The sequence below is a fragment of the Brassica napus genome, chromosome C9 (genome assembly GCF_020379485.1).
Source record: "Brassica napus cultivar Da-Ae chromosome C9, Da-Ae, whole genome shotgun sequence".
Lineage (NCBI taxonomy): Eukaryota > Viridiplantae > Streptophyta > Magnoliopsida > Brassicales > Brassicaceae > Brassica > Brassica napus.
The window spans coordinates 8,154,044-8,181,241 of record NC_063452.1 but is presented as its reverse complement, the minus strand read 5'-3'; the positions used below and the strand labels follow the sequence as shown (position 1 = coordinate 8,181,241).

General features: G+C 35.4%; 3 protein-coding genes and 1 long non-coding RNA gene across 11 annotated transcripts; 3 read left to right on the top strand and 1 right to left on the bottom strand.

The window, feature by feature from the left end:
• Nucleotides 1-373: 373 nt before the first annotated feature.
• LOC106347041 (probable thiol methyltransferase 2) lies at nucleotides 374-8,674 on the top strand. 8 transcript variants are annotated; one of them, XM_048768578.1, is made up of 7 exons: nucleotides 374-684; nucleotides 1,431-1,690; nucleotides 1,792-2,106; nucleotides 2,224-2,318; nucleotides 2,380-2,426; nucleotides 2,525-2,603; nucleotides 4,595-8,051. In XM_048768578.1, exons 2-7 carry the CDS (start codon nucleotides 1,636-1,638, stop codon nucleotides 4,643-4,645), a joined length of 642 nt encoding a protein of 213 aa, XP_048624535.1. In that variant the 5' UTR covers nucleotides 374-684; nucleotides 1,431-1,635; the 3' UTR covers nucleotides 4,646-8,051. The 8 variants fall into 8 exon arrangements, 5 of the variants coding, with proteins under 5 accessions (XP_048624535.1, XP_048624539.1, XP_048624536.1 ...); XM_048768582.1 differs by lacking the exons at nucleotides 374-684; nucleotides 4,595-8,051 and adding an exon at nucleotides 8,654-8,674 and having other exon boundaries at nucleotides 693-1,690; nucleotides 2,224-2,303; XM_048768579.1 differs by lacking the exon at nucleotides 374-684 and having other exon boundaries at nucleotides 693-1,690; nucleotides 2,224-2,303.
• On the top strand, nucleotides 8,480-11,510 carry LOC106347036 (purple acid phosphatase 10). Its single transcript, XM_013786521.3, has 8 exons — nucleotides 8,480-8,921; nucleotides 9,439-9,639; nucleotides 9,731-9,842; nucleotides 9,936-10,165; nucleotides 10,308-10,446; nucleotides 10,531-10,751; nucleotides 10,833-10,954; nucleotides 11,054-11,510. Exons 1-8 carry the CDS (start codon nucleotides 8,736-8,738, stop codon nucleotides 11,244-11,246), a joined length of 1,404 nt encoding a protein of 467 aa, XP_013641975.1. The 5' UTR covers nucleotides 8,480-8,735; the 3' UTR covers nucleotides 11,247-11,510.
• A 216-nt stretch (nucleotides 11,511-11,726) lies between these two features.
• LOC106360729 lies at nucleotides 11,727-15,192 on the bottom strand. The gene is made up of 2 exons (XR_001272834.3): nucleotides 14,303-15,192; nucleotides 11,727-14,217 (listed from the first exon to the last, which is right to left on the bottom strand). It is a non-coding gene; the product is annotated as an uncharacterized LOC106360729 (long non-coding RNA).
• A 213-nt stretch (nucleotides 15,193-15,405) lies between these two features.
• LOC106347037 (F-box protein At2g16300) lies at nucleotides 15,406-17,079 on the top strand. Its single transcript, XM_013786523.3, has 2 exons — nucleotides 15,406-16,679; nucleotides 16,773-17,079. The coding sequence occupies exons 1-2, from the start codon at nucleotides 16,272-16,274 to the stop codon at nucleotides 16,905-16,907; spliced, it is 543 nt and encodes a 180-aa protein (XP_013641977.1). The 5' UTR covers nucleotides 15,406-16,271; the 3' UTR covers nucleotides 16,908-17,079.
• Nucleotides 17,080-27,198: the final 10,119 nt, after the last annotated feature.

Below are 27,198 nucleotides of genomic sequence, written 5' to 3'. Positions count from 1 at the left end.
ATTCCCGCCTTTAAATCATCTATTTAATCTCTTACACAAGATTGAGGATTATCTTGGGAATTTTGCATGATTCAGCAAACAGAGTACAGATTGGTTTAGTTAAGCCAAAGGTTATCTAGATAATATTCTTCCCTATGAGTGGTGATTTAGCCAAAATCAAATCATTTAAATAAAATAACAATTCTTTGCTCCAATGTAGTTCATAACCCAAATTACTAAAAAGTAATCAGAATGTAAGAGCTGACTAGTTGGGGATTATACATCAAGTTAAAATTGAAAGTATTGAGGGCCTCAATTTGAGGCCTAGTCTAAAGCCCAAAGAAATAATGGCGCCAAAAAAAATCAAGTGAAGTCCCGTCTTTTTTTTTTTAACAAAACATGTCTTCTTGCTACATTGATGTATGTGTGTGGTTCTGGAATTGAGCTCAAGACATCGCATTAGTTTGGTTCTTCCGATCTTATCTTGCGAGGAGGTGTCTGTGTGTGGCTGTAGATGGCTATACATGGACCGGTGTGTCCGCGTGTTTGATTGGAGTTCCTCCTTGGCGTTTTCCGAGTCGGAGTTCATGGATCCTCTTTGTAGCTTCGTGTTCTTGGTCTCCTCAGTGCTCTAGTTTGGTGTTGCTGCTGGGCTTGCTCGCTCTCGTCTCTCCTTCGGTTTTGCACCCTTCTCAGCTGTCGCAGGTTTGGTTAAGCTCTATGTTTGTCTGGTTCTTTATGGTACAGCTTTATAGTTTCTATGGGTTGTGGTTCCGTTTGTAGTTTCATGGTGCAGCTTAGATGTTTTCTCTTGATGGGGTTTGTGTCTCCCTTATGTGGAATTAGGCTCTCGTAAAACTCTCGAGCTTCGTTTCTGATTGTGTTGACTTTGTATTCTGTTTCAAATTTCGCCATGGTTTAATATAAGAATCTTTCAGTGAAAAAGGCTAGAAAAATAAAAGATTTCATGTCTGTTTTTTCTGCACCGTGATATATAAAATAGTTTCTTAAGATCATTTCAAATAACTGTCACAAAGAATCAAAATCTACTCGTTGTGCCTTCAAGATTTTTTTTTTTTTAAAACCTTTGATTCATTTCAATAGTCATTTTTGCTGAACACACTATAAACAAATATTTTCTCACACAGTTCAATCACTAGATAACTTGTGCATAACAAACCTTAGACCATCTCCAAAGGTGGGTTTTAGGCTGAGGCTCTAAAGCAAAATAAGGAAAAAAATAAATCAAAAATGGTATAATTACACAGAACCGCTGCCTAATTGAGAGGATGTAGAATCAGTAAAAACCCCATATGTGTCCTTTTATTATTGGCTTATTCCTTTTTGCCTTCTCTCTTCCGTTTCATCAATATTTTTTCTTTTGGTCTGAAAAATCTCTTGATCAATTGGTTGATTACGCCGGTCGTGTTTGTTTTCCGTGGTGTGGGAAGGGAGGCATCTTGTAGATGGAACCGGGGCTGCTATCAAGGAGAACGCCATGAAAATCGCCATGTCGGAGATTTTCCTCTTGAGGAAGATCAATCACCCCAACATCATTCGCTTCATCGACATGAACGAGTTTCGTCTTCTTTTGCTCTGTCTTTACATGATTGAGATGTTGGTAGATTACGCCGGTCGTGTTTGTCGTTGAACCTAATGGAAACTCCGGTGAAGCTCCGGCGGTGGAATCGTCGAGTGATATCTTCCAACGGTGTGTGACAGAGGATTCTTCTAGTAATGAACCATAATCTACTCTAATATAGTTATTGAATCTTTATTCCGTGAAGCCGTTGATATGTGTATTGGTTTAAGGTGGTTGGGAGAAGACCTGGAAAGCAGGAGCAACCCCATGGGACTTGCTGGACCAACTCCGATCAGTAAACATCTCGCTGAGACGGGTTCATTGCCTAAAGGCAGAGCTCTTGTTCCTGGTTGTAGAACGTATGTTCTTGGACAAGGACACAGCTTTCTTAAATATCTTATGTTGTGTGCTTGCCAGCAATGAAACATTGCAGGTTTATGATGTGGTGGCAGTGGCCTGCCCTGATCGTCATGTGGTTGGATTATCAAAAACTGTGATTGAAAAATCATCAAAGGTGTCAACAGTTCATCTTTGCCCAATGCAAAGTACTTCTCTCTAATCCTAATCTCTGTTTCTGGTTCTATACACAACATATAGGCTTTTGCTTATGTATATCTGCATAATATGTGACCATTCTCGCAGTTTCTTTTGTGCATTTGAAGCTAGTGTGAGACCTCCATGGGCACAAAGAATAGAAAAGCTTCTGAAACCAAGTGGAGAGCTTATAACATTGATGTTTCCTGTAAGCATTACAATGGTATCTCCATTCTCTGATACATTTCTGTTGAAACCCGAAAAATATTGATGTCTTTTGGCAGATGGATGAGCGTTCTGGGGGTCCTCCTTACAAAGTATCTGTGTCTGAGTAATGTGTTCTCCCCTCTTATCTCTTTTAATAACAGCAGCAACATCATTTACACGTTGTGGCAAAAGATTCACTCTGTAATCTTTAAAATGTTGCAGTTACGAGAAGGTTCTGATTCCACTGGGATTTGAGGCAATGTCCATTGTGGACAAGGAACGTGCTATAACACCACGCAAGGTATAATATACAACATGAAACTTTCAAATAAGCCTTGAGATAATGAGATAATGTTAACCTTTGGAATCAAATGTTTAAATTTTATAGAATCCAATAACTTATAACTTTTGTAAAATTTAAATTTAATAATTCAACTTCTAAAAAAAAAATTTAAGAACCTCAAATGGGTTCTCCCATTGGACCTTGACAAAACTAATTCCATAAACAAGGGTTCTAAACTTCATAAAGTACAAAATTAACAATTAAACAAATCATTGGAACCCATCAAGGGTTCTAACCATTGGACATGCTCTTATTATGTGGTCTTGATAACTTGATTATTTCTAATGAGATTTTTTATCTTTCCATTATAATATCTGTCAAAGATTTTAAAATATTTTTTAATCATTTTTAAAATTATATAATCTGAGTAGCAATCGTAAGATATTGGTCCAGTACATTTTATTCTATAGAGCTTATTAAGAAATATTCAAAAAAAAATTAATAATATATCTCTTAAGATAGCTATCTAGTCTTTAATTATGACCAAATATTTTGCTTAGTTGGAAATTCTTTTAGAAATTAGGTAAAATTAAAATTTATGGGGTTTAGGAATTTTTTAGTTATCAATTTTTTTATCATCTATGGTTGTGTTTATAACTAGTGACTAGATTTTAACCCGCACACACGTGTGGATAACATTTCATTTATAGATATAAAATTTTATATTATTTTGTGTATAATAATTTATGATAATATATTGCTGCCATTTTAAAAATATCTTAAAATTTAACATATGTTAACAATTTTATTTTTTAAAAAAAATATTACATAATTTATGAATATTAATCATTTTAAAAGGTGAATGATATTTTAGTCACTTTAAACGGTGAGTGATATTTTATTTATTTATCTTAATGAAAGTATTTTTCAAAATATATTGGTTTACCAATTCAACATAATTTTAATATGTTTGCACAAAAAACATAATTTTAATATGTAATTCATTAATTACTTCTATTTTAATATAATGTAGAATATACTTATAAAATTTATAAAATTAGCATATAATTTCATTATTTTGTTTATAATAAATTTTTAATTAAAATTAATTTATAATAATATTATACTACTAACTGCGAAATTAATCAGTGCATTAATTAAAAGAATATTTAAAATTTTAAAAAGATTTTGTTAGATTTTTTCTCAACAGATTTTGTTATTTATAAAACTAAAATTTAAATTTATAGTTAAAGTGGATTTGTTATTAATATCCTTATAATTTAGAAATGTTATACATTAAATAAACTAATGTAAACAATAAAAAAAAATTATTTGAATATATGGACTTAGACTTCTAGTATAACTATTTTGTTGTAGATAAAAATGATACTTCTATTTTAATAGATAAGATGACTTTTAAAGAAATCTATCTTAGACTTTTCCGAGTGGGACAAGTAGACTTTTAATTTGCCCAACACCTACCGGGAAAGTTAATAATTAATTAATTAATTATATAGATACATCAAACTATAGTACAAAAGCTATAGTCCCTTTTCTAGCTCGTGATGTCATTAAAGGACCTTGACAAAACAAGATCGACAATGTCACACGTGTGAAAGTCGTAGGAAGATCCTCTTTGCTTTTGCTACAAACCAACCAGTTTTCACGAGAAGAGGTTATATCTGAAACTCAAAGCTGGGTTTTACTCGAATCTTCCACTTCTTTTGTAGTGTCTTTTGATGTCTTATCATTGATGAAACCTAAGACGCTTAGAATCTTTCTTATTAATATTTTCTTTTCAGAAAGTTATAGGTTTCCCCCTTGATTTATATATAGTGTCTCTGAGGCTAGAGGATGCTCAGACCATCAAAGATGCATGATTTCAATTCAAAACGAGTTTATAAAACCTAAGAAGCCTTTCAAGTTTATCAATGCAGTTGCGGACTGATGGTTAACGAATTCTGGTAGGAGACTGAGTTTTTGTTCAACTCTACTTCAACTCTTTTCAGGCTTTCAAAAAAATTAAAGACTCTGAAACCGGCGATCAAGAAACTGAGTAAAGAGAAAGTAGAAGATATATAAAAAAAAAACAAAGGAGGCCTTCTCAAAGCTCTGTGAATGCCAGACCAAGACGATGGAAAATCCTACCCAGCTTAATATGGAGGCAGAGTCTGTAGCTCTGATCAGATGGTCTTTCCTCTCGAGATTGGAGAAGAAAGTTCTGAGTCAAAAAGCTAAGATTCACTGGTTAGGAGTTGGAGATGGTAACAATAAAAACTTTCATAAGGTTGCAACTATCAGGGAGGTTCGAAATTCCATCAGAGAAATTAAAAGAGCTGATGGCTCAATAGTAGATAATCAAGAAGATATTAAAAAGGAAGCTGTGGAGCATTTCAACAACTTTCTATCTCACACGCCCCCTGATTACAAAGGTGTACGATTGGATGAGCTAAAAACTCTTTTGAATTATGATTGTGCGCAGGAGGACATGAACATGCTAATTGGTGAGGTTCCAAGGGAAGAGGTAATGAGGGTTCTCTTTGGAATGGCAGCAGACAAGTCTCCCGGCCCGGATGGTTACACCAGTGAGTTCTTCAAAACTACTTGGGCACCGGTGGGGACTTTGTTACTGCAGTGAAGTCTTTCTTTGATAAAGGGTTTCTCCCAAAAGGGATTAACTCAACAATATTGACGCTCATCCCCAAGAAAGATGAAGCCATTTCAATGAAAGATTACAGACCCATCTCCTGCTGCAACGTGATCTACAAGGTTATTTCAAAAATCTTGGCTAATAGTTTGAAAAGGTTGCTTCCTTCATTCATATCTTCGAACCAATCGACATTTGTCAAGGATAGGCTGCTTATGGAGAATGTTTTATTGGCATATGAGCTTGTTAAAAACTACCACAAGGACTCTGTCTCTGCAAGATGTGCGGTTAAAATAGATATCTCGAAGGCTTTTGACTTAGTACAGTGGTATTTTATGCTCTCTATCCTTTCAGAAATGAACCTACCAGAGAAATTCATCATATGAATCGAGAAATGCATAGATCTGGCATTCTTCTCTGTTCAGATTAATGGAGAGTTAGCAGGAGACTTCGTAAAGGCTGCTCTCTCTCGCCATATCTATTTGTGATATGTATGCAAGTGTTGTCTAAGCTCCTAGATAAAGCCGCAAAAGCTAAGAGTATTGGATACCATCCACACTGTCAGGAACTAGCTCACTCACCTCTGTTTCGCTGATGATGTTCTAGTCTTCTCAGACGGGAAGCAAAGCTCTATTGAAGGCATCCTGAAAGTATTTCGAAATTATGCGACAATGTCTGATCTGAATATCAGCCTAGAGAAGTCTACTCTCGACATGGCGGGTATTACTGAGGATGATAGCGTCGCAATCCTGATTTAGTTCCCATTTGAAACAGGTTCTCTCCCGGTCAGATATCTAGGCCTTCCATTGATGTCAAAAAAGTCAGTAAATGATTATGCTCCCCTGCTCTCGAGAATAAGATCGAAGATCAGCTCCTGGACAGCTCGACACCTTTCCTTTGCTGGTAGACTGCAGCTGATTGGCTCAGTGATATTTTGCCGGCCAGATATCTAGGCCTTCCATTGATGTCAAAAAAAGTCAGTAAATGATTATGCTCCCCTGCTCTCGAGAATAAGATCGAAGATCAGCTCCTGGACAGCTCAACACCTTTCTTTTGCTGGTAGACTGCAGCTTATTGGCTCAGTGATATATAGCTTGACAAACTTTCGGATGTCAGCTTTCAGGCTTCCAAACTAGTGTATTTAGGAAATCAACAAAATCTGTTCAGCCTTCCTCTGGCCAGGTCCTGTTCTATCCACTTAAAAAACTAAGATAGCTTGGTCAGATTTCTGTGCGCCGAAGGATGAAGGAGGGTTAGGGCTGAGATCTCTGGAGGAAGCTAACAAAGTCTCCTGTTTAAAATTGATATGGTGCATTCTCTCTGCTAGGACTGCTCTGTGGGTTCAATGGATTCAAAAGTATCTTATCAGAAAAGATTATTTATGAAGTGTGAAAGACACAAGCTCTTTAGGTTCTTGGATGTGGAAGAAACTTCTAAAGTTTCGACCCTTAGCCTCGCAACTTACAAGAGTTGACATCAGAAATGGCCTAATGACATCATTCTGGTATGATCAGTGGTCTTCCTTGGGTAAGCTACTTGATCTAACAGGAGAAAGAGGTTGCATTGATCTTGGTATCCCGATAAACGCCACATTGTAAAGGGCCGTGAAGGCTTATCGTTGCCGAAGACACATAACTTTTGTCTTGATGCAAATTGACCAGGAAATTATGGGACTACGGCGCCATGACCTTGTCCACGAGGACGATATTTGTCTTTGGAAGAGGGAGAATGGTGGTTTTCATCATGTTTTCTCCACTTCTCAAACATGGCACCTCACTCAATCTCAACCACCAAAGATTCCATGCCATAAAGGAGTTTGGTTTCCTGAAGCTATTTCTAAGTACTCGTTCATTACACGGCTTGCAATGCATAACAGATTGTCGACCGAAGACCGGATCCTCAGGTGGAATTCTCAAGTTGTTTCTACTTGCTGACTATGTAACTCGGCTGAACAAACTAGAGACCACTTGTTCTTTGAATGTTCCTATTCTGCGGAAGTCTGGAGAGGAACCATAAAAGACTTGCCCGATCCTGGCTGTCCGAATCAATAGACTCCTCTGATTTAAAAGCTGGTGACGGGGCTGCATGGGAGAGAACCTTGAGCTTTTTGTTCATATACTGTTTTCAAGCAGTGGCCTATGTTATATGGTTTGAAATGAATGCTCGTCGAGTTGGGGAGCCTTTAAAGCCCTCTAATCTGATGATCCTCTATCTGGATAAGTTGGTTCAGAACAAAATATCATCTTTGAGAAGAACAGTTGCGAGTAAGCACGAGAAGGCCATGACAATCTGGTTTGGGAGGAGATGAACTTCGGTTTCTTTCAAATTCCATTCTAAAATTCAAAATATTTATCCTTTTTGTAGATAAAAAATAGCGTTAACTTGTACAAAGGTTTATGAAGTCAATAAATTTAAAATTCTTTCAGAAAAAAAAAAAGATAACTGATTCTGAAATTACTTGAAGAATACGTAGATTGAGAATAACAAATAAACTAATCTATTTTCATATGAGAGAATGGAATATCCCTTAGCATCGTCCACCAGTTAGCATATGCCTTGCTTTGTGATCTACGTTTCTTGAAGCATTTATTATCAAGTTATTTTAAATATTTTGTGATTGGTTTATTTTAAGATCTATGTATATAAGAAAATTGAAGTCAATGATGTACTAGATAGACAGCTATTAACCAGAATATGTATCCTATCGGCTTGTGGTTTTAAAATATTACATTAAAATCCGCATTAATGCTACATGATCTGATATGAATAGATCATATTCGACGGGACTTGGTGAGCTAAAAACGAAAATGAAACACTTTTTTTTTCTTTTTCAGATGAAAGTTTACTTGTGGAGAGAGTAGACAGTAAAGTTAGAGGAAAACGTTTAATCTCGATTGTTTTGTGTGTCAAAGTTCAGTCCATAAACGAAATTAAAAAGAAAACAAAATGAAGAAGGAATATAAAATGAAAACGAAAAGACAAGTTAGACTAATACTATTATATTCCTTCTTCATTTTGTTTTCTTTTTGACTAATACTATTATATTCCTTCTTCATTTTGTTTTCTTTTTAATAATAAAGAAAAACAATTTCTGAACAAAATAATAAAGAAAAACAATTTCTGAAGTTTCAAACAAAATGAAGAAGAAAAAGACAAGTTAGTTGACATAAATAACAGATGACAAGAAAAAGATAGCATCGATTCGTGTAATAGAAAATCTTACAAGCGTTCACATATCAAACAAAACAAATAAATTTATAAAAATAGAATAATATTCTAACCCAAAAATATTAAACTCGATCGAAATGAGTTAAATCTTTTTTCTTTAAAGACAGAGTTGGCAACTTCGTACGAATATTCGGGTTCTTAAGTTAACTCATGTATCTATCTTCTTTACAAGGAAACTTCCCTGTCTATATAGGAATAGCTTCCCTCAGGATATATCTTTAGGCAAAATAATCTGACCACTCAAAAAGAAGAAAAAGATAAGAGAAGCTGAGAAAATGGGTCCGCGTCTGGAAGGACCAAATCTATTCCTCCTTATTCTGGGTTTGGTTCTGAACAGTTTAGTGCTGTTCTGTCATGGTGGCAGAACAAGTAGTTATGTTAGGAGGTTAGAGGCAACGGTTGATATGCCACTCGATAGTGATGTTTTTCGTTTTCCTCCTGGTTACAATGCACCTCAACAGGTACGTATACACGCCTTTTCTTTCTATAATCTACAATCTTTTCTGAGTTTTGTTCCCAAAAATAATTATAATGATGAAGTATTAGTTTTTTTTTGTTTTTTTGGTTAAGTTGCTGGTACATCAATTTAATTTGTCGGTGGGTGTTAGAGTTTATCTTTTTGAGTTTAAGTGTTTAACATTGGTAGAGCTGGCCATCCTGAAATTTTAGAGATTATAATAATGATTTTTAAATGTATCTTTGATAATTTTAGATGTCATATGGTCTATATATCAACTCTTAAAAACTAGGGGTTCAAAATCTTACTATGCTAGAACCGGCTCTGAATATTAGGTGTGACTCTTTTTTTTTTTAATCTTAGATTTAATGGAAGAAAAAGCTATTTAGTGGGGGACTCTGATTGATTATAATAAAGATTATACAGATGCAAACTTTTCTTCTTTGTAAAACAATGGATCTAAATGTCAAAAAACAAAAAAAAAACAACAACTGATCTAAATTGGGGGGTCCACAAAAAAGGTGCATATAACACAAGGGGATGTAGAAGGGAAAGCAGTGATAGTGTCTTGGGTGACACAAGAAGCACCAGGATCTGACGCAGTTCTTTACTGGAAAGAGAACAGCTCCAAAAAGCTCAAGGCCTATGGCAAATCCAAGACGTACAAGTTCTACAACTATACGTCTGGTCACATCCATCATTGCACCATCAGAAACTTGGAGGTCCATTATATATATTTTTTAAATGCCATCGTCATTATCAAAATCTTTGCTATTATCAGTTTAATCTGATATTGTGGTTCTCTTCTTGCAGTATGACACCAAGTACTACTATGTGGTAGGTGTGGGACAAACGGAGCGTGAGTTCTATTTCTTCACTCCTCCTGAAGTCGGTCCTGATGTGCCCTACACGTTTGGTCTTATTGGTGATTGTCTAACATTTTCATGGTTTTAACTTCTACTAAAAAGGCATTCATTAGGTTCCCATGGAGTTGAAAAATTGTTGTTTTTTTTTGCAGGGGACCTTGGGCAGAGTTTTGACTCAAACATAACTTTAACACATTATGAGAATAATCCAACGAAAGGGCAAGCAGTTTTGTTTGTTGGAGATTTCTCATATGCTGACCAATACCCGAACCACGACAACAACAGATGGGACAGTTGGGGAAGATTTGCTGAAAGAAGCACAGCTTATCAGCCCTGGATTTGGACCGTTGGAAACCATGAACTCGATTTTGCCCCCGAGCTTGTAAAGCTTCTTGCTTCATCTACCCTTTTTTGGATTTAGGCATAAAATGCTACAACACAAATAGATATAAGAGCATGTAGTTAGACTAGCACTACATAAATTAGACTGAGACTGAAACGGATTGTTTTTACGCGCTCTGCAGGGAGAAACCAAACCATTTAAGCCATTCCTGAATAGGTACCGTACTCCTTACCGATCATCAGGCAGCACAGAACCATTCTGGTACTCAATAAAGAGAGGACCGGCTTACATAATTGTGCTAGCTTCATATTCAGCATATGGTAAACTCATCTTGAACCTTTTGGTGAGATTATTATTAAACCAAGACGTAAGATGAATCTAATGTTCCATTTTTTCTTGGACAGGTAAATACACGCCACAGTTCAAATGGCTAGAAAAGGAATTCCCTAAAGTAAACAGAACAGAAACTCCGTGGTTGATCGTTCTGATGCATTCACCGTGGTACAATAGCTACGATTACCATTACATGGAAGGTGAAACCATGAGAGTGATGTATGAGCCGTGGTTCGTCAAGTACAAAGTAGATGTTGTTTTTGCAGGTCACGTTCATGCCTATGAAAGATCAGTAAGATATCAACAACTTTTTTAACTTATCATGTCTCTTTTAACCATAGATTCTGACAACTCTGAGCTATTTTGAAACCAGGAACGTGTATCAAACATTGCATACAACGTGGTTAATGGAATTTGCACTCCTGTTAAAGATAAATCTGCTCCAGTCTACATCACCATTGGTGACGGAGGCAATCTTGAAGGATTGGCAACCAGGTAAGCTAATAATCAAACACTTGTGATCATTGCAACTGTGTTTTTTTTTGGATTAGATTAAGATGAAGAGTTTGAAAATGTGTGATATGGTTTCTGCAGAATGACAGAACCTCAGCCTAAGTACTCTGCCTTCAGAGAAGCGAGCTTCGGACACGCGGTGTTATCGATAAAGAACAGGACTCACGCGTACTATGGTTGGCACAGGAACCAGGATGGCTATGCGGTGAAGGGTGACACCATGTGGTTCTATAATAGATTCTGGCATCCCATTGATGACTCTCCTTCTGAGTGATTCTTGAGAACCTTTGAATACATCACTTGAGATGTTGCATGTCCTTGTTTTTACATAAAAAATCAATCAAACAAAGGTGTAATAGGATTAGATTGTGTAAAGGATTTGATCACGATCTAAAACTCGAAACATATGCAGAAACTATTTATCCGTTCTGGTTTGGAGAGTGTGACTCAAATTCGATTGTAATCTTATAAGATTCTCTACTTATCTCCTTGAGCTATCTATTATCTACTATAAATAAGAAGCTATTCTTGTTGTTTCCATAGCCTTCTCTCTGTGAGTTAAGTCTTAAGACATGTTTACTATTGACCGTGAGGCAATTCTTTGAGTTCAAAAGTATTTTTTACAGTTGTTAATTAAGCAGGAACCAGAGGGTCTCTATTGTTTCTTGTAGCTCAAGGAATTAATGGCTCTTGTGATGGGAGGATAATCTCTTACTTTTGTCCCCTATATTATACCACACATTTTCCAATTGTCTCTATGCGTAACCAAGTTTATTCACATCTTTTTTTTTTTGTGTGAAATTTTTTTAAATTTATTCACTTCAAAAATTTTTGTACAACCTAATGCTATTTTGTGTAGATATAGACCTAAAAAAACTTTGAGAAAAAAAATAAGCATTATCTACTCCCAAACCATATCTCCATGGCCTTCTCACATTTACTTTCCACTCTCTTTCGCAAGGAGGATATTCTGTTTCTGACCAACCTATCGATATAGATAATCAATCGAGCACGAGGTAGAGAAGGATCTCCAACTCTCCGGGTGTTTCTCTCATGCCAGATAGCGTAGACTACCGTTTGGAAACAGTATCGAAGGAGGAAGGTTAGTGTTGGGTCTGGAAGACCTGTCACCAACCGTTGTATCAAAGATTGCCATTGCACCGAATGTCCTTGCCCAGCCAGGCCCCTTATTGTTCATTTCCAAACTTCTTCAGAGAAAACACACTCGAAAAACAAATGATCTCGCGTTTCAGTAGTTGCGTTGCAGAGCCAGAAAGTTGATATTGCTTGAGGGTTCCACTTAAGCAACCGATCTCCCGTCGATAACCTGTTGTGAACCGCATCCCAAGTCAGAAAGGAAAATTTGGGAGTAGCCTCCTTGAACCATATCCCCTTGGACCAAAGAACACGGGGCCCGTGTGCTCTTGTTAGATTCCAAGTTTGAGATGTCGTGAAACCCGTTCTGAAATCTCCATTCTCCCTCATCCAAAGACATCTATCATCTTGCTGTCCAAGCCAGCGTTCCTGAAGAGATATAATCTCATTCTCTATCTGAAGTAAGACATGGCTTCTATGCCGACGCCTGCGATAGGTGTTTACTACTCTCTCCACCGTCGCGTTGATCGGAATGCCAAGTTTGATACAGCCAGTTTCTCCTGTAAGATTTAACAGGACTCCCAGCTGCGACCATTTATCAAGCCAGAATGATGTTCAAGCTCCGCTGTTTACTTCCATTTTTGTGAGCTGCAGGGCCAAAGGTCTGAGCTTCAGGACTTTCTTCCACATCCAGGAGCCCATGGAACTTGTTTCCTTCACATTCCAAAAAGAGCTTTTCCTGATCAGATATCTGTGAATCCATTGAACCCACAGCGAAGATCTTGCTGAGAGAATGCGCCATATTAACTTCAAACAAGAGACTTTGTTAACTTCCTCCAGATCCCGCAGACCTAAACCGCCTTCCTCCTTCGGTTTATAGACATCAGACCATGCAATCTTTGCCTTCTGGGTAGACATCACCGGTCCCGACCAAAGAAAAGCCGAACATAAGCTGTTAATCTCTCAAATGCATTGCTTAGGAAGCCGAAAAGCTGACATCCAAAAGTTTGTCACACTATACATCACATAACCAATTAACTGCAGTCGACCCGCAAATGAAAAATGCCGCGCTGTCCAGGAGATATCTTGTTTATGATTTGCGAGATCAGAGGAGCATAGTCTGTGATTGACATCTTCTTTGACAGCAGCGGTAACCCCAAGTATCTTACAGGTAGAGAACCCGCTTCAAAAGGGAACTGATCCAAAATTTTCACAGCAGCATCCTCCTTCACACCAGCCAGGAACAGGGTAGATTTCTCGAGGCTAATACTCAGACCGGACATCATAGGAAACTCCTTAAAAACTGTCAACACACCTTCTATAGAGCTCTTCTTTCCATCTGAAAAGACTAAGACGTCGTCGGCAAAACAGAGGTGTGTGATGGATAACTCCTTGCAGTAGGGGTGATAACCTATGCGGTTTTCAAGAGCCGCTTTATCCAAGAGCTTGGTCAGAACTTGCATACAGATCACATAAAGATAGGGCAAGAGCGAGCACCCTTGACGCAAGCCTCTCTTGCTGTTGAAGTAACCCGCTAACTCCCCATTTATCTGAGCCGAGAAAGAAGCCAGCTCTATGCACTTCTTTATCCATATAAATTGTGCTAAAGAATTGTAATACGAAAAGAAATTATATTTTTTTCCAATAAACATGATTCTTCGATTTCCAGATTCAAGTTGTACAAAAGAATTTCCCAACGGTCGTGTGTCTGATGATCAGATTTTATGTTCCGTTGTGCTTGTTCTGGGTTTGGTTCTGAACAGCTTGTTGCTGTTCTGTAATGGTGGCATAAGCAGTAGATATGTCAGAAGATTCGAAGGAACATCGCTATCACGAGGCAAAATAACGGTTCCTTATAATCTCCTGACGTATCTAGTGGTTATGCATCCATTACAGAGCAACACTAAGCTGTTCAAAACCAAACCAGAACAAGATCAACAAAACATAAATCATTCTTTGGACACGATCTATTTTCTTGTTTATCCAAAGAAAGACCTCAGATATGTTTAGCTTCTTTCATCAATAATTGATCACCTTGAGAGAGACCTCCAACAAACAAACCCGCTTGCCCTTTGGTGGGCTATTCGTATAACGTGTTAAGTTTATTTTTGAGTCAAAATCATGCCCAAGATCCCCTTGCAAACAAAAATCTGCAAGTAGAGTTAGGTCCATGAGAGACTAATAAATCGCATTTTTATTAAAACAATGAGTATGTTTAGGAGTTAAGAAAGTTACCAGTGAGACATAACGTGTAAGAAACGTCTGGACTAATTTCAGGAGGGGTAAAGGGTCAGAACTTGCGCTCTATTTGTCCCACATCGGGTTTGGCTCAGTCATTATGCAGATACTATATCACACATTCAAACGCATCTTGCTCTTCAGGACCAAACCCACAAAAACGATCTGACCCTATAAACTCTAAACCTATTCTCTCAGATATTTTTATGTTTTTTTTATATATATCCCAAGAGAGTGAAGGCAGATACAGAAAAAAAACTAAAAGGAAGTGGAGAAAATAATGAAATTTGCAAATTTATTGTTCTCAAGGTTTCTCAGTTACATCAACTTTTCTTATATATGCAACGTCAAGGCTATTAAAAATAAGAAAAATCAACAATCTATTTTTCGAACAAATCATAGCAGATCTTGTCCTCGTGGATGTGATGTAATGCTCCTCAACAGCTACCTAACATCTACCTAACAACTGGATGGAAACTAGCAACAATAAGGAATAAAAGCTACGGATTTCAGTAATTATATGCAGAAGTACACACAGCAGGATGACTCAAAAAAGATTGTTGACTTTTTGGAAATCATATGAGGCTGAGAGCGTTTTATGTATGTTGTACACGTATATTGTTAGGTTAATGTACACATGTACAATGTGACGTTGGTGTACACATTAGCATCATATAAGATGTAATTATGTAAACATGTTTTAAACAACTTACTAAGATGTTTTTGCAAATTGTAGAAAGCATTGCGGAATATATTTCATCTCAAAACACGAAAAATAAAACATCCAAAAACACATAAGATATGAGAAGTGGTGAATGCAATATAAAAAAGCTAGTTGTGGTTGCTATGACGGTTTCATGAACAATCTCTCATCAACACTCATCGAGGAAGACGAGTATGAGTTTTCATCTGCCATGCGCAAAAATAATAATTTTAAAAATAATATATATTTTTTTAATTTTAAACTAAAAATAATTTACATTTAAATATTATTATTTTTCTATTTTTCTAACGGTCATAAATATATTATAGTCTTATTTACTTTGTTTTAGTTTAACTACTCCAATTTAATTTTATTTAAATTTTAATAAAGTTAAATTATATTTTATAATTTTTTTTCTTATATTATATCGATTTAATGATTAGTTATTTTAAATATATCTCTTATCATGTAGTTTTAAATACTTCTATATTAAAATATATAAATTCTAATAAATTTGAATTTTTTTCTTTAAAATAAAAATGATAAACACAAAAATCTTTATTTCACCAAAATAAAGAAAAGCATGTAGAATGACTATGGATATGTTAATTTGTTTTTGTGATTGAAAAGCCTTTCAACAATCTTTTTAAATAAAATACTTAATATTATACAAGAAATTACATAGACAAATTGAAAAAAAAAAAAGAAAATTTGGATCAACAGAAATGCACAAACTAAACTACATAGAGATAAGCAGAAGAGACAACCACAATGACAAGAGATGAGACCAAGACTTTGAATCAGAGATGACCTACCCTCATAAGCATTAATGCGCTACCATCGGAGACCACCAGAGGAACCCAAAGCAGGAACATAGAAACCAGAGACCCACGAACCTCCGGCCCCAATACCACACAGAAATATATACACCTCCTCAACAGCCAACAGCCACACTGTGAAGAATGACGATCTATAGAAGACGTGTAAGTGTTATTGGGAGGCATTACTATATAATACTATACTAATACGAATCAGTGAGTCTGAAGAAAGATTAGAAAATTGTAGCCTTTGTGACAGCCTTGAGTGTCGTTGTTTGGTGATTCAGTAATAAAGCTAAAAATAATAATACAATAAAACATTAACAAAGACTTGCTATTTTGTTTATGAGAGCATATAAACAAAGACCTGCTCTTCATCTTCATATTCATCTCCCACAGATCCTAACTCTTCGCATTATTGCTCTTTCCTATAGCGTATCTAATCATGGTAGATTGGTCTTTACTCCCTAAAGACTTGCTGGAACTAATCAACGGTCGTTTTGAGACATGTTTTGAGGCTGTTCATCTCCGCTCTGTCTGCAGCCTGTGGGTTCGGCCGTACCTCGGCCGAGTTATAAACACGGATTTGGCGTTGACTACCTTCTCCCCATTTTCAGTGGCAACCCTTGGTTTAAAGGCGATAAGCATTGCATACTTAAAAAAAAATCCAAAATTTCTCTTCAGATACCAGACTCCCTTTGATGCTGATTGTTTGATTGTAGGGATCAGCCAAAGTACCTCCGACAAACATAAGTCGGTGTGGTCGTTACCAGGTTTTGGTTTCACATCTGAATATGGAAAGGTGCTCAACACTCTTAGCTCCCAAATCATCCCTTTGGGTCATAACTACATGGTTTGTTCTAACTATACCCTTGATGTGCGATTTGATCTTTTCATTGTCAGTTTTGCTTGAGATGATTTTTGTTGTAAATTTTTTTTCATATAGATAAACTTCAATGCTATAACAACGATGCGCTATAGAACAATGCGTCGGAATTTTTTAGAAAAAGTTGCGTTTCTTCCACTTGATAGTGAAGATGGTGGAGATTTCACATTGGTAGCCGGAGTGTTGATACTTTAATGATGTATAGAAGCCGTGAAGAGAGGTGGATTAAAATCGAGGGTCAGTTTAGATCATGACCCTGTTCGTTTGCTCACCCAGACGAATCATCTGGGTGAATTTGCAAATCGATGTTCTTTTTGTGCATTATAATGCTACATCCAGATGGATCAACCAACTGAATTTTTAAAAACTCAACTCAAATTCTCATCCAAATGAAGGTGAGTCTTGATGGTGCATCTGATGCAGATGCATCTAGTTCAGTCCAAAATGATAAATGACAAAAATAACCTTTTAAAATCAAAATATTATTTTCAAACCGGAAATTCTATTTTTTTGCAAATAATTTTTTTCGCCAGAACCGAAAAAATACATTTTTCCGCAAAAACTGAAAACACACAATTTTCCGCCAAAACCGCAAAATGCGTTTTTCCTCAAAAAACGTAAAACGCATTTTCCATAAGAACACACTTTTCGGTAAAACCGGTAAAACCACACTTTTTGGCCAAAACCGGAAAAACGCATTTTCCCGCCAAAACAAAAAAAACGCATTTTCCCATCAAAAACCAAAATACACATTTTCCCGCCAAACTCCAAAAAGCATTTTTCGGCCAAAACCACAAAAAGCATTTCCTCGCCAAAACCGGAAAAACACAATTTTCTCGCCAAAACCGGAAAACATAATTTTTCCGCCAAAACTGGAAAAACGCATTTTCCCGCCAAAACTGGAAAACACAATTTTCCCGCAAAAACTGGAAAACAAAATTTTTCCGCCAAAACCGGAAAACGCATTTTCTCACCAAAACCGGAAAAACGAATTTTCCCGCCAAAATCGGAAAAATGTATTTTCCCACCCAAAACCAGAAAAAATTATTTTCCCGTCGAAACCGCAAAAATGCTTTTCCCGCCAAAATCGCGAAAAAACTTTTCCCACCAAAATCGTGGAAAAAAACTTTTCCCGTCAAAAATACTTTTTCCGCCAAAACCGCAAAACACACTTTTCCCGTCCAAACCGCAAAAACGTATTTTTCCGCCAAACCCATAAAAACATATTTTTCTGCCAAAACCACAAAAATGCACTTTTTCGCCAAAAATGCACTTTTTCGCCAAAAACACATTTTTCCTCAAAAACCGTAAAAATGCTATTTTTCCGCCGAAACGTAAAAAATTATATTTTAATCATTTTATTAACAAGTCCACCTGGATGTAGATGGAACTTAAAAAATGAAAAGCAAACCAACATAGTTGCATTCAGATGATTCATCTAGATGCATGGACGAAATGAAAAAACGAACAACACCCAGATGGAGCATCTGGATAAGACATCTAGATAAACCATCTGAATACATATTCCAGATGTACAAACGAACAGAGCCCATATCAAGACAATGGTTTCATTCAAAGGCAGGTTTTATGTTGTTGATAAGAGTGGAAGGGGGCGTGTCTTTGTTATCGAACCGTCATTAGAAGTTAGCGAGATCCACTCAGTCACGCAGGCCCACGAATGTTATTGGGAGGCACTGGTTGTGTCAGGAGATGATGAAGTCTTGCTGGTGCAGCGATTTTCACCAGGGGAAGATCATGATGAACATGTGCGTACGTGGTTCAGAATTTTTAGGCTCGAAGAGGAAAACCAGAGGAGATGGGTTCGGGTTAGTGACTTAGTGGAACGAGTAGTGTTTCTTGGGGTTAACTGGAATTTTTGTTATTTGGCAAAGGAGGTTCCTGGTGTGAAGGGGAACTGCGTTATGTTCATCCAACCAAATACCATCCTTGATAGAATCCTTGTGTTTGACTTAGGTACCAGAAATACCACTCAGGCTTCTACCGTATGCAGAGGCATGGGCATGGGCATGCTCGGTGAAAATAAAGAATCAAACAGCTTCTGTAATGCGTCATCTTAGTGTTTTGGTTGTTTGTGTTTGTTGCAAGGAATTTGGTTTTCAAATTCCAATCCATAGAACCGGTTCTTTCGAGAACAAAACTTAGGTTCACACTAAGGTGAACTTTTAAATTCACCTGCCCTTTTATTACCAATCAAAATGCCACATAGATTAATAATAAAATATATTATTTTTTTAAAAGAAAAATCTAAAATAATTGAAAAATAATAATGACGCTCATTTTAATAACGCTAACGCCACTAACTAAACCTTAAATCTTAAATTTTAAACCCTAAACCTTAAATCTAAACCCTAAACCCTAAATTCTAAACCCAAACTCTAACCCTAAACCCAAACCCTATATCTTAAACCCAAACCGTAAACTCTAAACTCAAACCTTAGACTTTAAACTCAAACCATAGATCCTAAACCCAAACCTAGACTCTAAACTCAAATCTTAAACCCTAAACAAACAACATCAACATTAACCCAAACCTTTAGGATATAGGATTTAGGTTCAGGGTTTACGATTTGGGTTTAGGGTGTAGGGATTATGTTTGGATATATGGTTTGAGTTTAGAGTCTATGATTTGAGTTTAGGATATAGAGTTTGAGTTTATGGTTTACGGTTTGGGTTTAGGGTTTAGGATTTGGGTTTAGGATATAGGGTTTGGGTTTAGGGTTTAGGATTTAGGTTTGGATTTGGAGTTTAGATTTAAAGTTTAGGGTTTAGTTAGTGGCGTTAGCATCATTAAAATTGACGTTATTATTCTTTTTCAATTATTTCAGATTTTTTTAAAATAAAATTAATCTATTTTATTATTAATCTATGTGGTATTTTGATTGGTAATAAGAAAAGAGCTGAATTTAAAGGTTCACCCTAGGAGTAAACATGTCAATCATCACATGTCATTAGGCCAGAATGGTGCTTTTCTACAACAAATATCATTTTGCTCCTTCACCATCCTAAGAATTTTTGCGAGGCTAGCAATTATCTTTGGTATAATTCAAAGATATAGATGAGATGAATTTTCTATTGCTATTGGAAGACAGAAATGATAGTTTAGTAAAAAAATATATATTTTGAAACCGGACCAACACCAATTCGGTATAGCTGTTCACTGGTTGGACCGGTTCAACCAGGTTTTCTATTTTTCAAAAATTAAATATATATAATCAAATATTTACATTATACATACTTAAAAAGTAATTCTACATATAATATATTCTCTTTTCTCTTTTATTAACTAGAAAATAGACAATAAACAGAAATCTAACTTTTTTTTTTTGTCATCAGCATAAACAGACTCATACAGACTCTGTTAACCAAACTAGAATATGTTGATCCATGTGAACGACGAAAGACGGCTGCTTCCTGGCATTACATGGTAGGCTATCCGCCTTTGTATTTTGCGTTCTTAGGACATGGACAATCTCTGATCGGAAAAAGCTTTCTTTCAGGACTTTAATATCTTCTAAATAACTTGCAAAAGCTGGTCATTCTTCTGGTTCTGAAATCTAACTATATATACAGAAATCTAACTATATATACAGTAAACAAGTGAATATTATGTAAATTTTGAAATTGATAAAAACTAAACGATTGATTGTTCAAGTTATCGTATTTGTTTATTTTTACAACAAAAGTCTCAGATTTTATAAATATGTCAAAATAAAAATAATATATAAAATCCAAAAATATATTTGTTTACATTCTTTCTTAAGTAAATAGAATTAAATAGAAAATCAATGAAATATTAATAGTCAAACATTGACTATGAAATATTAAATTTTAATAACAACTAAAAACACATTAATTATAGGTTAATGTTTTACAACCGAATTTTAAAGTTGATCCGGGTCACCGATTTACCGGGGTTTTGTTTTAATCTCTACTGTCTTGGACCATGCCCAACCCATCAACAAACATCTAGATTTATAAAGTGATTAGAATGACTTCTCTTTTTTTAACAATCCTTGCTTTTGCTTTATTTTACTTTTTAAATAAATATAGGAGGAAAGCAGAAGGCTTTCAACATACAGTATTATATTTTGTAGTCTTTGCGATAGTCTTGTGATATATAATATTAATCTTTCCTTGATTATTTTACTAGATGATTTCCCGCGACATCGCGGAATGATACAATTTAAATGTTTTTCGTGGTAAATTAATATTGTATGTATTTAAAATTTATTATAATTTTAACAAATTAAATTTATTAGACATAAAAAAACTATACGAAACTTTTAATTGGTTAAAAATGAATAATAACATAAAATTTATTACATAATTATGAAAAAGTAAAAAATTAAAAGAAAAACCACTAAATATGAGTTGTATACAATATTTATGTCAAATTCAGAAAATAGTAAGGTTAAAAAATTCTATTATATTACCTGGATGTATAATGTAAATTTATTGTAAAATTTTACCAAATATTAATTATTAAGTTAGGGTTCTAGTCAAAATTTATCTATGAATTCATATAATTTGAAGAAACTTCGAGATATAGATAATTTCATTTTTTTATAACTACATATTTATGTTTTCAAAATACGAAAAATTTGTAAACTTCGAGATATAGATAATTTTGTTTTTTATTACTAAATATTTATGTTTTCAAAATATGAAAATCTTGTAAGCTGAATATATAATAGTAGTTTAATATAACAAACTTTAAATTAACTATTTAAAATATTATTTAAACTTCCTCAAACATAATATTTAATATAATATAATAAATAAAATAATTTTGAAGATATATTTTTATAATTATGTTCTAATTCTTACTTCTACTTATTTAATTATTTATACATGTACTAAGGATACAATACGTGTTATACTTATAATATATGAAATTAACCTAACAGCACATACAATGCGAACTTAGTTATTGGTATTATTTGTTAGAGAATTATGATAATCTTAAAGCTTTGATCAATAATAATTAAATTATGAACACTATATAGTATTTACATATGATAAAGTTTTCACTAATTAAAAGCTCTTACAAATTAATTGATGCATATTACGCTATATATCATATAACAAATATGATTTTAAAGATTGGTTCAAGCAAAATATTTAGAATTCTATCATAATTCTTATTTCTATTTGTTTTATAAAATTCTAATAATTGTATAAATTTAATTTGATGTTCATGAGTTAAAATCATAAAACATGATAAATAAACAAAATTATCTAAAACAATGGAGAAAAATATCTAGAATTCTATCATAATCCTTATTTTTACTTATTTTATAAAATTCAGTTAATAGTATAAATTTTAAAATCAAAGAAAGTGACAAATAAACAAAATTCAAATAATAGTATGAAATTCTGTCATAATTCTTATTTCTATCTATTCTATAAAATTAAAATAATTGTATAAATTTAAATTGATGACTAATCAATCTATACTATTATTTGAGAAGTGAATTTACTTATTTGCCATGTTCTCCATGATTTTAGGCTTAGTCATTAAACAATTTGTTATAAACCATTTAGTGATCGACCCATTTATCAGCCCGTGTAGCAAGACGGGCCAAGCCCATCCGCAGGATCATACTGGCGCCTATCTACTCTTGTGTTTATCTACATTATAGTTGGTGTTTATCTTACGTATTGCTAGTCATTATCTAGTTAAGGATAAGTACGATCTCATGTCGATCCAGTACTTAGACCGTCATTACCATATGTATATAAAGACCAATTGGTCGACCTAATAATACACACAAGTTCCCCTCTTCATTCACAACACGTTATCAGCACGAACTTGTCTCTAAACCCTTTCAAAAATCCACCACCCATAAATCAGAAACCAAACGATCTCTTGCTATTTTTCGGCGACTCCTAAAGCTCTTCCAGTCACCTCCTTTCCTCTCTGTCAGCAACCAGCAGCAGCTCTCTCTCCTCACAGACCGTTCAACTCATCACAAAAGGTTCAGGTATCTTCAGAAAACTCAAAACAAAACCAAAAATGATTTAAACCCTCAGCCCCATACATACAGCTACATCTAGCCGTATGTCTTTGCAGAATAAAATCTAAAACTCTAATCTATTTTCAAAACTTAAATCTCGTCTTGTTTCACCCTGTTTAAGCTTGTTTGATTTTTTTTTAATCTTCCTGATGTGAGTTAATTGCTAGAACCTTTTAGGTTGACAATTACACCAATTTTTTTACATATCCGACTGCTGCATCAACTTAATCTGATTGTTTGCTTGCATTAGAAACTTGTTCTTGAATGTTTAAAGTCTTTCTCTGATATGTTGAAATCGACTAGAACCTGTTTCAAATTTGAATTTTTTTTTTTAATATTTTTAAGATAAATCCGATTTTTCTTATAAATAAATCTGAAATTTTAAAGATAAATCCGATTGTTTTTTATAAATCCGTCTGAAAACAATATATTATATATTTTAATTCGATTTTCCTATTTTTTTAAAAACCTTATATCTTTATCTTAAAAAAAAATAGGATTTTCAGCATTTATCAGAAAAATATCGATTTATTTTTTTTCCTAATCCTACTAGGAATAGGAATTGCTAGTATTTATCTGAAAATAAATAAATTTCGGATTATTACTGATATACTAGCATTATGAAATCATTATATTTAATCTGATAAATATCGAAAACAAATAAAAGTAAGAAATGATTGCATTTTTTTTTGAAAATGTATACTAATCTGATTTCATGCATGGATTTAACTTTATCTCGATTTTGTATAGGTTTAACTTTACCTTCCTGCATATCACATGAAATCATCTGATTAGGATAGATCATTCATACTGATTAGTTTACTTTCATGTCGAAAATTGATAAAACTGATCAGATTTCATGCAATGGATTTAATTTTATCCTAGATGTATAGGTTTAACTTTACCTTCCTGCATATACATGAAATCGTTTGGATCATTGAAAAAAATATATTTTTATTTACTTGCATTGCTTGTATCCGACTGAAAGAGTATGTGAATGATCCGATTATTTTCTTACTAATGGGGATAAACTACAAATATTTTTCAGATGTCAAAGATTGCGAATCTTGATTTCAGTGCTTTGAAAAGCAATGGTGACAACTACCTGGAATTGGCGCTTGATGCAAAGATCATGCTGCGATCAAAAGATCTTGGTGACACAATCACCAAAGACAACAATTCCAGTGACAAAGACAAGTATAGAGCTATCTACATGATACGCCACCATCTCCAAGAGAACTTGAAAACTCAGTACATGACCATGGAATATCCATATGACCTTTGGATCGCTTTACAGTGAAGATATGACCACCAAAAAACGGTGTTGCTTCAAAAGGCTCAATATGATTGGAAACACATAAGGTTCTTGGACTACAAATCAGTAGACGAGTACAACTCAGTCCTGTTCAGAATTGTGTCCTTGTTAAAGTTATGTGGTGAAAAAGTAACAGAGGAAGAGATGCTTAATAAAACTCTCTCCACGTTTCCTCAAACCAACATGGTATTGCAACAGCAGTACAGAGAGAGGAATTTCGCCACATATACTGAGTTGATAGAATGTCTCTTGTTGGCTGAAGCTAACAACAAACTGTTATTGAAAAACAGTGAGATGAGACCTCCTGGTACAGCTCCATTACCCGACATCTCTAAGCTGGCTATAGAGCCAAAGAAAGAGAGTAACCTTGTCCAACACAATGACCATCCCGGTCCAAACCGTGGAAGAAGTCAAGGACGAGGTCGTGGTTCTTTTAAAGCACACGGGCGAGGACGTGGTCGCGGTACCACACCCGGCTTTAGCCGTGGTCGTGGCCGAGGCCGTAGTGTGTCTTTTAAACCACAGATCAAAGCTGATCGATGCCACAGATGTGGTATGGGTAATCATTGGGCAAAGAATTGCCGAACTCCTAAGCATTTGTGTGAGCTTTACATGGAGAGCTTAAAAAGAAACCCGGAAGCTAACATGGTTCGAGACCCGGGATATGATGGTGATGATGATGATGACTTGGAAGACGTCCAGGATCACCAGCACGAGTCAGACAAAGTTGATCACATGGAGTTTGAAACTTCAGACATACTGAAATAAGGAATTAAAATTCCATATCGTTTTTTTTATTGTTTTCCCCTGGATTTGGTGTTCTTTAAGATTGTTTATCAGTGTTTGGCTTTGGATTTAACTTTATCCTTATGAATGAATAATTTTTTTTTTCATTTCTCATATGCCTAAGAATTAGATCATTAAAGATACCATCTCTGAAAATTTTATTATTGTTCATTAACTTTATGATTATTGTTTTTGAAGAATGAAAAGTGGAATGGATACAATCGTGGTGGACAGTGGCACCAGCCACACCATTTTGAGAGACAAACGATTTTTCATACATCTCACACATAAGGTAGCTAACATCACCACTATAGCTGGCACGGCTAGCTTAATTGAAGGCTATGGCCACGCCAATATCTTATTGCCAAAAGGTACACATCTTGAGATTGAAGATGCTTTGTACTCACCTAGCTCAAACAGAAGTCTATTGAGCTTTAAAGACATAAGACTGAATGGTTTCCACATCGAAACAATGGGTGAAGGAAGTAAAGAATTCCTACAGATTTATAAAATCACCCAAGGCAATAAGAAAGTCTTTGAGACTATACCTGCGTGTGGGACTGGTCTTTATTATGCCCAGACCAGTCTTGTTGAGGCTAATGCCGTCTTGAATAAAGAATTCAAAGAAGAGTTCACTCTTTGGCACAATCGGCTGGGACACCCCGGTTCGAACATGATGCGAAAACTCATATCAAATTCAAATGGTCACAGTTTGAAAACAAAAAGAGTTATCCCTAAGAATATCACATGTGAAGCATGCTCACAAGGGAAACTAATTACTAAGCCATCACGTACCAAAGTGAATAAGGAAGTGACAAATTTCCTAGAAAGAATACAAGTTGATATTTGTGGACCAATACACCCACCCTGTGGGACATTTAGATATTTTATGGTCCTGATTGATGCATCCACAAGATGGTCACATGTTTGTTCCTATCAACTCGTAATCTAGCACTTGCAAGATTGCTGGCTCAGATAATAAGACTGAGAGCACATTTTCCAGATTTTCCATTAAAGACTATACGTCTAGACAATGCAAGTGAATTCACTTCCCAAGCTTTTAATGACTATTGTATGTCCATGGGGGTAAGTGTGGAGCATTCTGTAGCACATGTCCATACTCAGAATGGCCTGGCTGAATCCTTTATAAAACGGATCCAGCTGATTGCCCGGCCACTCTTAATGAATACCAAACTCCCAGTATCAGCTTGGGGACATGCAGTACTACATGCAGCTGAGCTAATTCGCATCAGGCCATCTAGTGAGCACAAATACTCGCCATCCCAACTACTAACGGGTCATGAGCCAGATATATCCCATCTAAGAGTTTTTGGATGTGCCGTCCAAGTGCCTATAGCACCACCACAGAGAACAAAGATGGGACCTCAGAGGAGGATGGGAGTATATGTTGGATACGATTCCCTTCTATTATTAAGTACCTAGAGCCAACAACAGGTGATTTGTTTAAGGCCAGGTTCGCGGATTGTCATTTTGATGAATCCCAGTATCCAGCATTAGGGGGAGATTATGGTAAGCTGGTACATGATATAAAATGGAATTAAACATCCTTAACATGGCATGATCCTCGGACTAGAGATTGTGATCTAGAAGTCCGGAAGATTATACATCTTCAAGAGCTAGTTAATAGATTGCCAGATATCTTTGCTGACCCAAATAGAGTAACCAAGTCATACATACCAGCTGCAAATGCACCAATAAGACTTGATGTCCGTGATGGACATAATCAGGGTGCTACTACGTCTAAACCACAATTGAAACGTGGTAGACCAGTAGGTTCCAAAGACAAAGAAGTTCGGAAAAGAAAGAGTGCAAAGAAATCCGACAAAGTGGAAACTCTAGACATGGAAAAGGAAACTCATGTACCACCAAAGATACTTGGGACGCTAAGAATCAAGGTAATGAAGTTCCTGACAATAATGAGATCTCAATAAATTATGTCATGTCTGGAAGGAAATGGAACAGGAAACATGTCGACATGAGTGATATATTTGCTTATAATGTAGCAGTCGAATTGATGGATAATAAGGATCTAGAACCCACATCTATACTAGAATGTATGCAACAACCAGATTGGTTGAAATGGAAAGAAGCCATTAATGTGGAGTTAGAATCACTGAAAAAGAGAGGAGTGTTTGGACAGATCATCCGGACACCTCACAACATAAAACCAGTGGGATACAAATGGGTTTTTGTGAGAAAAAAAATGAGAAAGGAGAAGTTGTGAGATATAAAGCACGACTTGTTGCACAAGGATTCTCACAAAGACCAGAAATAGATTATGAGGAAACTTATTCCCCTGTGGTGGATGCTACGACCTTAAGATTTC